Source organism: Xyrauchen texanus, chromosome 33 (genome assembly GCF_025860055.1).
Source record: "Xyrauchen texanus isolate HMW12.3.18 chromosome 33, RBS_HiC_50CHRs, whole genome shotgun sequence".
NCBI lineage: Eukaryota > Metazoa > Chordata > Actinopteri > Cypriniformes > Catostomidae > Xyrauchen > Xyrauchen texanus.
The window spans coordinates 38,233,999-38,246,871 of NC_068308.1; the positions used below are offsets into that span (position 1 = coordinate 38,233,999).

A 12,873-nucleotide genomic window follows, 5' to 3' on the forward strand; every position below is an offset into this window, starting at 1 on the left:
ACAAATGAGTAAATAAATACAAAAAAGAAAAAAGCCAGTAGTTTAAAAACATATTTTTCAATTAAATTCAGCTCTTTAGCTAATTAAATAGAATAATTACATTTTTAATTATTAATACATTTAAAAGACTCCATAAACAAAAATAAATCAGTTATAAAACCTTAAAGCATGGTTTAGATTTACTAATTTTGCTTTTATATATATATGACATTTACCTAATACAATTATAAGGTTAAAACTAATTCACAAAAACAATTTGGTACTCAAAATAAATAAACACATCTCAGTGATTTATATCAAGAGCATGACCAGATGTGAAAATACAGTAACATTTATGATATCAGGAATGGTTATTTCTGCGAGTAAGGATATAATTTTTTTATACAATAAATTTAACTAGTTCAGAGGTAATTTCTGACACAAAAATGTACATTTTTAGTAGCAGTTCCATTGCTGATAACAAGAATGAGCATTTTAAGTGAAAATGTAAGGGTACACATCTATAATTCATAGCCTTAAATATAAAAAGGGCATTCGATAAAACAAACTGCTGGTCACTTTACATGACAATCACACTGCCCTTTTCTGTCTAAGCGGTCATTTAGACCCAGGGCTGGACTGGCAATCTGGCATACTGGGCATTTTCCCGGTGGGCTGACGCAATTTGGGGCCAATTAGAGGCGGATTGATCAGTGTGAGAACTGAGCGGGCCGGTGGGTCAGCCGCGAAAAGGGCCAAATGTGCCGCGATAAGCAAAAACGAGCCGCCACATTATGCAGAACAGAGCACAAAACGGAGAGCAAACACCCCCCCCACCCCCAACAAAAACTTGTGGGCCAATTGCCATGTAAAATCCCAGGCCGATTTCTCTTCTCAGTCCAGCCCTGTTTAGATCATATGCGTTGTTGCACTGCAACACATTTAACAGAATACATGTTGAAATGGCACCTAAATACATACTCCTGTGCAAGAACAGCTGGATGCACCGCAACAGTCGAAGATGTCCGTCTAGTGTATGTTTACATTGGAAAAATGAGTGCGTTGAGTTTTGATGGACTCAAAAACCCATTTGAGTGTGAACAGCCTTTGTGCTGGTGGTTCTTGGCCAGAATAATCTGCAGTGTGAGTGTGGCCCAGACTTTAAGCCAAGAGAGAGAGGTCCTTGAGCTAAATGTCCCCTGAAGACTGTTGCTCTTGTTTGAGTGAGTTTGTTAGTTGGCTACATCATCTTGACATGTAATTACTGAAGCTCTCTTAATCACGGCTGTACAGATTAATAACGGGAGGTTCCTGTGGGGGTCACATCACCACATCAAAACCCTCTGTGCCTCCCTCTCGGTCACACACGTGATAAATACTGCATCCCATCATTACACATTCAAGGGCAATCTGCTTGGAATATTATATGCCTAAAATAAACTAAGTCGATTGAAACAGGAAACTGAATGTGACTGCACCATTCAAAAGCACGTCTCATGAAAATTATGTGACTATAACAAATGATATCACGTGGTTTGTTACAGGCATCAGTTTAGAGGTGAAATGTCCACTGTGAGGCGCTAAAAGCGAGTCAATTTGTATTTTTTAAAACAACCAAACTTTCCTCACTACTCTAAACCTTAAACCTAAATTGAACCGACAGTGTCATAAAAAGCAAACGTGAGATGAAAAACACAACCACGTCATTTTGTGATGCTTCTATGACACTTTCGGCTCACGTGTCGACTGCCGTGCTCTTCGGGACTCGTACCTCAGTCCTTTACATCACAAGTGCAACGCTCTATCAGTTGCGCTACCGTGCGTTTTCATCACACTCTAACTAGCAAGATTGTAATTATAGTTGAACCAATTAAGAGAAACCGCAGACTTACCAGCATCTCTTTTGCGCTTTTCTCCATTTGAGCGAGGGATTCCCAGAATGCCGTTTATTGAGTAGGAGCCCACGGGGTCGTTGGAAGAACTCGAGAGAGGAGGAGATGCTGTATTTGGAACTGTGGCGAAAGAGAGACAGAAATAGACAATCTAAGCTATTTGTGTGCATATAACATCACAGTAATTGGTCATTTGACTTCTGAATACAGCTATAAAAGTGTCTATTACAGCTTGTATCACTTGCATAACAATTTTGTGGAAACTTTCAGAATATCATTTGGTGTGTCCCCAAGCCAGTGGTGGAATGGGAAGAGAAATGTGCCCTGGATTTGAAATAAAAACCAGCCCAAAAGTTGTTGAGCGGTAGTTGTTGGTGTGTTCCTTCGGCCCCGTTCGGCCCCATTTCATGGCCGGCCCAATGGGAAATGTCCCGGTTCTCCCTATAGCCTGTCCACCCCTGCCCCAAGCTGCACTCAAGCTGGCATAAACAAAACCTGATGAGCATGTTATCCAGGCAGCCTGGTGTTATAGTAGGTATATTACGAAAATAGTAGTGCTGTCAGTCAATTTAAGTTTTTAATCATGATTAAAGGAATGTTAATCAATACAAGTTGAGCTCAATCGACAGTATTTGTAGAATGTAAATTTGTAGAATTGTAAAAAAAAAATCAAAGCTAAAATATTGGTTATAGTGAGGCACTTGCAATGGGAGTGAATGGGGCCAATATTTTAACATTAAAATACTCACTGTTTCAAAAGTATAGCCACAAAACATAAAGGATATGCTTTTAAAAATGATTTTAGTGTGATAAAATCACTTACTAACCTTTTCTGTGTAAAGTTAGAGCCAATTTTACAACTTCGTTACCGTGACGATGTAGTCAACAGACCCTAAAACCCTAAAATGACTGTAAAAATGTAAACATAGAATTTAAACGCATTTACAGCTCAAATAATACACAGGTTTTCACCGAAGTGTTTTTATAAAATTATAAGCTTCACATTTATGTTTAAACCCTCCAGAAATTGTCCCATTTACTTCCATTGTGCCTCACTGAAACCCAAATTTATCTTTTTTTTTAAATATAAGTTATATTGATTCATTTTTCATCATTTTGTCACATTTAAGCTTTTTAATAATGAAAAAATAAATTTATTCCATCAATAAATATATTATATTGCATATATTACATTTTGTTAAATGTTTATTGTTTAATTGAATATACTATTTACAAGTACTTATATTGATTTGTTGAACGCATGTTAGAAACCGGTACTGTCTCTTTAAGAAAACCGACATTTCTGCAGATTTATGAGAGATTACTCAAAAGGTTTTAACTCATCTGTGCCATGCATGATTAGAATTAAATGTTTCTTTGTTGGTGTAAGAAATGTTAGGTTCAAATCCCGGACGAGCCCCCAATTGTTAGAAATAAAAGTCTTCTAAACCACAGCAGTGCCTTTTTCTCTCCGTCTTTTATTGAGTCGTGAATGAATCAATACAAAGCATTGAATCCAACGTTGGGGAGAGAACAAAATATGCAGCTCAGCTCTTCTTATGTGTGGCATGCAAAGATATACTGCAATAGTGAAGGGGAGTTCACAGCTCTAACCAATAAGAGCATACATTACCTCATATAGATATCACAAATAACAATTCCATATGGCAAAAGTTCCTTGTGAGCCTTCGAACCTATATGGCAAAGACTCCTTGGTCCGTGAGAGCCTTTCGGACCTTTTGCCATACACAATAATACAATGTATACACACAGACAGAGTGAGGAGGGGGCTCTCACAACTCCATGCTAATATGAAACAGATGTTTGATAATGCACACACAGCATTTCTTTCTTGGACAGAGCTGAGATAGAAATAACATTTCTTACAGTTGGTTTTGATCAACAACTTGCAATTGACAGTAGAGAGCAGAAAGGGAACTAAAAGAGACCTTATTCAATGACAAATGGGTTGCATGGATCTCATCTTTGGACACACGTACTGAACTAATCAAACCAAACTTTCACTCTCAACACGCAGTGAAAACATCACAGTCCTGAATAATTCACCACTAGTGAAATCAGAACATTTAGCAAGCAGTGGATAATCATAGACATTTTTAGTCGAATAGCGAAAATGTTTGTTGCAAATGCGAATTATTTTTCTCTCGTTGTAGAAGAGGGTTTCGATAGGGTAAAAGATCGATCTTGGGGACCTGGGAAGCTCAGCGAGTACTGACACTGACTATCACACCTGGAGTCGCGAGTTCGAATCCAGGGCGTGCTGAGTGACTCCAGCCAGGTCTCCTTAGCAACCAAATTGGACCGGTTGCTAGGGAAGGTAGAGTCACATGGGGTAACCTCCTTGTGGTGGTGATTAGTGGTTCTCGCTCTCAATGGGGCGTGTGGTGAGTTGTGTGTGGATCGTGGAGAGTAGCATGAGCCTCCACATGCTCTGAGTCTCCGCGGTGTCATGCACAACGAGTCACGGGATCAGATACGCTGATTGACGGTCTCAGACGCGAGGCAACTGAGACTCGTCCTCCGCCACCCGGATTACATTAAGTAACCGCACCACCACGATGACCTACTAAGTGGTGGGAATTGGGCATGCCAAATTGGGAGCAAAGGGGATGAAATCAAAAAAATTATAAAAAAAGATCCATCTTTGGATTTAAGAATCAAAATCATGATTGTTCACTTGAAGATCGCGAATCATCGAAAAATCTTCTAGTCCTACATTTCGCAGCAGTTTTCTGGTGAAATAAATTTTTTGCAAATATTTCGACTTTCTACACAACAACTTTTGGAGGCCGATGTTTATGATTTCGATGTGAAACTATAATTTCAAGAATAAAAGATTAGTGTAGAGTACATATTAGTATACACTTCATTAATGCTAAGAAATGAACAATAACACTCAAGAAAAGAGGAAAAGGACGTGTGTGTACGTGCGTGTGTATGTGTGTCGTGCGTGTGTGCGTGTGTGTGTGTGTGTTTCTCTCTCTCGATTAACTGTTCCAGTCCAGGTAATACCCAGTTCTGAGCTGAAAGCTTTGGCCCCTAATTTGATTTGGAGGGATGACCTTGTCCAGAGAGGTTCAAATATGAACCGCAGAGTTAATGATGTGATCTTACCTATAGTGTGTCCTGGGGTGGATAGCAACGTCCCATCTGGAGAGGGGTGAAATGGTTGCTGAACCTTCGTCCGAATGATCCTATAGCGTAAAGACAGAAGACTTACTCACATGGAACTCCAGAGCTAATGCAATGTCTTTCTCTCTCTGATAATCTCAGATTTACTTTATATATCTCAGATATCTGTGAGCAGAACAGATGACTGCAGACGGTCAGATCTGGTTTAAGCCGGGCTAGAAGCAGACTGCCTGTACCTTTAAGGAGAGATGTAGTGAAAAGTCCTCTGAGCTCCTTTGCCTTGAGTGATTTTGCAAACAAAGCATGAAATCATTTGAAAAACATTTCACCGCAACAATTGTCATTAGTTGGTGTTTTGGTCCTGAGGAGAGCCTTAGGCTTGGTTCTAGTGTGGATGAGGTTCTATTGATCTAGACTCTGGGATAAAAAGTTCTGAATTAGACACATGGGCACTGGGATGCAAATGGATAGCTATAAATTACATTTGACAGGAAAGCAATAGTTGCTCAGTACGGTGTTCAAGCTTACGCCTGCATTTGATTCCGTTAATCTGAATGCACTTTGGGAAAAAGTCCCGCTGTCATGCTTATTTGTAAACTTTAGATCTATTCGTCACTAATGGCATTACTTGTATTTCAGCGGACATATGCAAACAAACGCTCTATAGAGATAGAGAGAGGAAAAAAGAGCAGTGCTTTAATGTCGCATGCAAAAATGATGCTTTTTCCAAGACATATTTTGCATTTCATGCCCCATGAAGATTATTCATTGTAAAAATATTAAGAACAAACATTGCAAATGCGAATCCTATTCAAAGAGCAAATATGTCCATTAAAATGAATGTGCTGGTAATATTGATATCTGCAGAAATAAACATCAGCTTTCGGGATCTGTCCTCTGGCCATTGAAATGGAGAATAAGAGACAGAGAGAGAGTATGCTTTCTTGGCCGTGACAACATCAATATTATATTTAATTTCTCTTTTTAAAACCAACTGTTTGACCCCCTTGCATGGCCCGGGGAGAATAAATCTGCACACTTCATCCACAATGCATGTTTCTGTTATTGAATAAGTCATTTGGAAGAGTGAATTTATGTGTGGACTGCATCTGAAAATCCTCTGAAGAAATATTAAAATTGTTTTACATGTGAATCAATAATATTGAGCGTCGTTCTGGAGGTTTTTATATAGGTTTAGAGGTTGCAGTGCTGTCACTTGTTGGTTGTGGCTACACTTTAGTACAACAAGAACTCTGTAACACTTAATTATGTATGATAAAGAAAAGTGTATCGAGTCTGAACATACACTTGTTGTCAACAAGCCAGGTTTTGGTTTCAGCGTGCACAAACACACACACAGACACCAAGATGCAAACTATAGCTCTATCCTTTCATGCAAAGTATTGCAGCGTTGAATGAAGCACTAAAGCAATGAATAAAACGTGTGTAGGTGCAACTGATTCTCTCTTCCCGTTCAGCACAACTTCGCTAATATAAAATCATCTCTTTATTTAGAACGTGCCAATCTTGAAGGAATATTCCAGGTTTAATATAAGTTAAGCTCAATCAGCATTACGTGCTGGTATAATGATCGCTTTGGCTCATTCCTCCTTTTCTTTGAAATAGCAAAAATCGAGGTTAAAGTGAGGCACTTACAATGGAAGTCTATGGGGCCAATCTTTTGAGGATTTAAATGCAGAAATGTGAAGATTATAGTTTTAGAAAAGTACTTAATGTTGAAACGTGCATATTATTTGAGCCATAAAGCTGTTTAAACCATCATTTTTACAGTTATTTTTGAGTCATAATGGCATACTAAGTAGTACAATTAGTTATGGTCTAACTTTAAAAGGGTTAGTAAGCGATTATATATATATATATACATTGTATGTCTTGTGGCTATACTTTTGAAACAATTAATATTTTAATGTTTACGGATTGGCCCCATTGACTTCCATTGTAAGTGCCTCACTGGAACACAGATTTGTACTTTTTTAAAATAAAAGGAGGGACAAGTCAAAACAAAAATGTGCTAATCAATATTATTCAACTGTCAATTGAGCCCAGAATATTCCTTTAAGTGACCAATGTATGAATTCATACATTTTAATATAATCAATGGAAATGGCCTTCATTATGTAGGATATATTATTTTAAATAAATAGATCACTTATTTATTGCCTTATCAGATAATTAAAGACCACCTCTCTCTCTCTCTCCTTCTCTCTCTCTCTCTCTCTCTCTCTCTCTCTCTCTCTCTCTTCATAATGTGAAACCAATTTGAAATAAATGTGGCGTTTCATTAAACTTCCTCTATTACTATTGCAATGAGATGTAAGTCTTAAAAGAATCACATCTCACCACATTCATATTTTAATTCTCCTCGTAAACAAAGACACAGTTTCCTGTTTGAGACTCTGTAGACTGAATTCAATTAGATTTTAAAGACGTTTAAAGGGGCTTCAGTAATTACATTAACACACACTTCGGATTTATCTCGAAAGGTCATGTCAAAAGACGCTCAAATGGCCCTTTTTAGGCGACCACGGGGCATGAAATTATGATTTTTTTTCTGGGCTTCTCTTCTCTTGTGTTGGCGCTCTATTCTTTGGCATCGACTCATTAAAATGTAATGCACAGTCTGTTTTTATGGAAGAGTGAATCTTAACCAAAGTTCAGCGCCTCACTGCTTCTTTTTACCGTTTTGATCTGCCACACAGGTCTAACACACCATCCTAAACCATCATTTTATCCAATTATAGGATGTAAACAGGGTCAAATTGGATTATATTAGATTTCCCATATTGTAAAATAGGCTATATTATTGAACTACATTCCAGAAAATATCTATCTATAAATCAATCTATCTATCTATCTATCTATCTATCTATCTATCTATCTATCTATCTATCTATCTATCTATCTATCTATCTATCTCTCTGTCTGTCAATCTGTCTGTCTGTCTGTCTGTCTGTCTGTCTGTCATCTATCTGTCTGTCTGTCATTTATCTATCTATCTATCTATCTATCTATCTATCTATCTATCTATCTGTCTGTCTGTCTGTCTGTCTGTCTGTCTGTCTGTCTGTCTGTCTGTCATCTATCTATCTATCTATCTATCTATCTATCTATCTATCTATCTATCTATCTATCTATCTATCTATCTATCTATCTATCTATCTATCTGTCTGTCTGTCTGTCTGTCTGTCTGTCTGTCTGTCTGTATGTCTGTCATCTTTCTGTCTGTCTGTCTGTCTGTCTGTCTGTCTGTCTGTCATCTATCTATCTATCTATCTATCTATCTATCTGTCTGTCTGTCTGTCTGTCTGTCTGTCTGTCTGTCATCTATCTATCTATCTATCTATCTATCTATCTATCTATCTATCTATCTATCTATCTATCTGTCTGTCTGTCTGTCTGTCTGTCTGTCTGTCTGTCTGTCTGTCTGTCTGTCTGTCTGTCATCTATCTATCTATCTGTCTGTCTGTCTGTCTGTCTGTATGTCTGTCATCTATCTGTCTGTCTGTCTGTCTGTCATTTATCTATCTGTCTGTCTGTCTGTCTGTCTGTATGTCTGTCATCTATCTGTCTGTTATCTATCTGTCTCTCTGTCTGTCTGTCTGTCATTCTATCTATCTGTCTGTCTGTCTGTCTATCTATCTATCTATCTATCTATCTATCTATCTATCTGTCTGTCTGTTATATATCTGTCTCTGTCTGTCATTCTATCTATCTATCTATCTATCTATCTATCTATCTATCTATCTGTCTGTCTGTCTGTCTGTCTGTCTGTCTGTCTGTCTGTCTGTCTGTCTGTCTGTCTGTTTGTCAACATTTTCACCCACTGCTGTTCAGATTTTTTCCTCCAACACAGAAATATGAAAAATGTATCATAGCAACACAAATAAGCAGCAAATATTCTTTAGGCCAAAATATTTAGTTTCGTTGATTTATTCTTGATCTCGGTTTTTCCCATTTGTTCGCAGGATCATTGTTTCGGCAATTATGAAATGTCGATCCATAGGTAGTCTATAGGCTACATTAGGCTTTTACTTCTAGATCATAACATTCTTATTTTATATTATCTTGGAAAATATAATGGACAAATATAGAAGAGCATTAAGTGTAATTGAGCGGCGGTGGGCCTCTCCGGTCTCCGATCACCGTTCATTGATCGGTTTTCACTTGGTCAGATGAGATTTTAGATTTTAGGTCTGACATTGCAGCGGAGGATTGAATTACAGCTTTAAGACCACCAGCAAAGCAACAAAAACGAGCCTTTATAAACCTTTATTCTGCCAAAATACCTAATTCACAATAAAATAAAATAAAACATAAATACACGAAAAAATATATAAAAAATACATAATTTGTTTTTATAAATAAATACAAATGTCAAATAAATTTGAAAATAAATAAATAATGAAATACATGAAAAAAAAAATATATATATATTTTATTTTCTTCATGTATTTTTTCATGTATTTAATTATTTATTCATTTTCCAATTTATTTTATATATATATACATAAATAAATACATTAAAAATACGTAAAAAATACATTAAAATGATGAATAAATAAATATATATATATATTATTTTTTCAATGTATTTTTTTTTCATGTATTTCATTATTTATTTATTTTCAAATTTATTTTTCATGTATTTATTTATTTATTTTTTTCATGGCGAATTAGGTATTTTGGCAGAATAAAGGTTTATAAAGGCTCGTTTTTGCTGCTTTGCTGGTGGTCAGTATTATTATACACATAGGAAACATTATAATTTTTTATTCGATTTGTGTCTTTTTTTCAAATGTTATTGGGCATTTTATTATCATATTACGATATTAATGGCAACATATTGCAAACAATGATATATAATCGTTTGATTAGCTTCTATCATTTCTTTCCGGAGACGTTTGGTTCCACAGCTCATATCTTGTTGTTCTATGAGGCTGTCGGTTGTTCTAACCTGTTTATGGAGGAGACGCTGGGGACGGTGTCATTATCACAGATTCCCTCCGCCAGCAGCCGGTCCCGGATCTCCCAGGCGAACATGGTGGGATTTTGTCGCTTATAGTCCGCTATTTTATCCACCACCTTTGGCGTGGCCACTTTGGGTTTGGATCCGCCGATCACTCCAGGTTTTATGCTGCCCGTCTCATAATATCTGGGAACAAGAGTATGATATTCATAACCTGACCAAATCTACTGAACAAACGACAACAAACAACAGATGCGTGGTGACAATGCATGAAAATGTTCTAAGCTACTTAACACATCATAGAACAGCTAGACAATTATCATATGATTAGAATACTCATTTACGCAGAAGGACATCCCCATCTGTTAGTTAAGCAGTTATTAGGCCTATTCTCAGATTTAAAAATAAATAAATAAAATTCACCTATACTTGGAGATTTGAAGCCGAACTTTGCGCATTTTATAGTTAGCTGCTGGTGACCAAACTACACTCAAACAGGCCACTTCATAAATCAATTAAAAGTGGAGACGCATTCGAGCAAACAATTCTAGATTTGTTCAATCTGTTTAAACATATATGGTAACGCCTTCCAATACGGGTCCATTCGTTAACATTAGTTAATGCATTATATGTCATTAATTAACAATGAACAAAATCATTTGTATAGCATTTATTAATGTTATAATAAAACAACTTGTTCATTGTTAGTTCATGGTAGTTCATAGTGCATTATGTTGTTATCTAATGCAACTTTTGGTTTTAAAAATGTATTAGGCCTAATATATGTTGAAATAATCATTAAGTAAATGCGTATTACGCATTGTTCATTGTTAGTTCATGTTAACAAATGGAAGCTTATTGCCATGGGTGTTATATATATATATATTTATATATAGATCCTAATGGACAAGCAAAGACTGAGCATACACATAACAATTTCTACATCTGGTTACACCTTTCTTTTGAAAACAGAATTGATAACTAATTGCATTTATGAAAACAAAACCTTTTTTGGAACTGGAGAATTATGGAAAGCGTTCAAATCCACCTCAGCAGTTCTGATGAGCGAAACAAATGATTTTGTCATTTTGTTTTAATTTGTATATGGGTTAAAAGCATTATTGACTTTTCTCAGAGATGTCAACAGTCTGTTCTAAATTGTGGGAAAATAATATTTCCCATACAGAAATCAGACATATGGCCATGTACTGTATATAGTTCATATATTTGACACATCTCCCATGTTTAAGTTACATGTATGTAAACGTGCATATATGCAACATATATATTACAAAAAAAAATTGCCATGCATGTGACCTTTTCTATATCACTAAAAACCATATGTGAACATATATTTAATATATGTGTGTTGCATAATGCATATGTTGTTATATATCACATTTGTGCTGTTACACTTTTGTGTTGCTCTTATATGGGTTCAAAATGAGCCGAAATGGGGAATTTTTTTATTTATGTTCCCTAATAGCAGCCTATGTTGAATATTGCATCATTGTAAACTTAACATATATGTTACAATTACTCTATACATTTGACATTGACAATGAGTGGGCTACATATCATGTTTCGGTCGCATTCATTGGGGTTAGGGTCTCACCTGCCCAGAATCTTGCTGACGCAGCCGTGACTGACCCTGAGCTGTCTCGAGATGTCACAGGGTCTGACCCCTTGATGCGCGAGCTCCACGATTCTCTGGCGCACGACGTCAGGTAAAGGCCTTCCGTTCACGAACACCCCGCCCAGCTGGTTCACTCCCCCGTGCCCTATACCGGAGACAACAGCAACAACCGACAAAAACATAACATTACATACAGGCTGCGTCTGACCTGCGCAACAAAAAGCATCGCTTCTATATGACCGACAAGTCATAAGCAGGTTCATTTCAATCATGTGCAGATTCGATGTGATGACAAATTCGTTAATATATAGGCTAGCTGCAAACGCATGTATGTAATACTTATTTTATTTGTATTTATTTTTTTGCATTATAGGCCTACTTATCTGCATTTTCCCCCCGTTTCTGGACGTACTTATAATATATAGCCTATGTTTACAGTCAAATCATGCATAAGGGTTTTCTTTTGATTTTTAAATATTGTAGGCCTAATATACACATTTGGCTTAAATAGGCATTGTAACGAGGCTCATTTGTGGGTCACTATATTATTGTCTCTAAGCATACACACACACACACACACACACACACACATATATATATATTAGACACGATTGCAAACGCAAACAATATTATTTGTTACATTATACATTTGTTGTGACGAACCACATGATTGTTTATATGGGACAAATTTCATCCACGCGCACAGTCGCATTTTAAAGCATTTCTCAAATTCTTTAGGGCTGAAATAGAGAATTTGACAGTAACTTTTTTGGAAATGTTAGTTTTTAATAGTCAAAATATTCGTATTTATTTTCTGATGAAAGCTACAGACTGTCCCATGATCGAATATTCTTGCTGGAACAATAATGGGGTTTGTTTCTCGTAGGTGGGCGATTAAATTACTCGAGCATTTATTGTTTTCATTCCATGTATATAAATAATTCAACTGTTTTGTTTGATCACATTACATACTGTTGATCTCAATTAGCGGTTCTAATTCAGAGTAAATAGCCTGCGTTGCTGCAGAAATATCATGCAATTGTTTAATAGGAATAATCTGATTAAATGTTGCCGTCACATACTATAATGCATTTTCAAATGAAGTCAGCTGTGATTAAATAACTTTGAATAATTGTGAATATTTGCTCCTCTGAAGGGCCGCGTGAAATTCCTCATTATTCAAATATGTTTGCAACTATTCAGATCTTTTGATATTTCCTCTATTT

At 36.4% G+C, this 12,873-nt stretch overlaps 1 protein-coding gene across 1 annotated transcript in view; it reads right to left on the bottom strand.

Annotated features, from left to right (window-relative positions):
- LOC127626710 (paired box protein Pax-2a-like) overlaps nt 1-11,829 on the bottom strand; it is a 43,512-nt gene extending 31,683 nt beyond the window's left edge. Inside the window, exons 1-4 of the mRNA XM_052102682.1 lie at nt 11,627-11,829; nt 10,000-10,197; nt 5,007-5,086; nt 1,872-1,991 (exon numbers count right to left, since the gene is read on the bottom strand). Of these exons, the coding sequence (XP_051958642.1) occupies nt 1,872-1,991; nt 5,007-5,086; nt 10,000-10,197; nt 11,627-11,829 (601 nt within the window). The remainder of the gene's footprint in view (nt 1-1,871; nt 1,992-5,006; nt 5,087-9,999; nt 10,198-11,626) is intronic.
- Nucleotides 11,830-12,873: the final 1,044 nt, after the last annotated feature.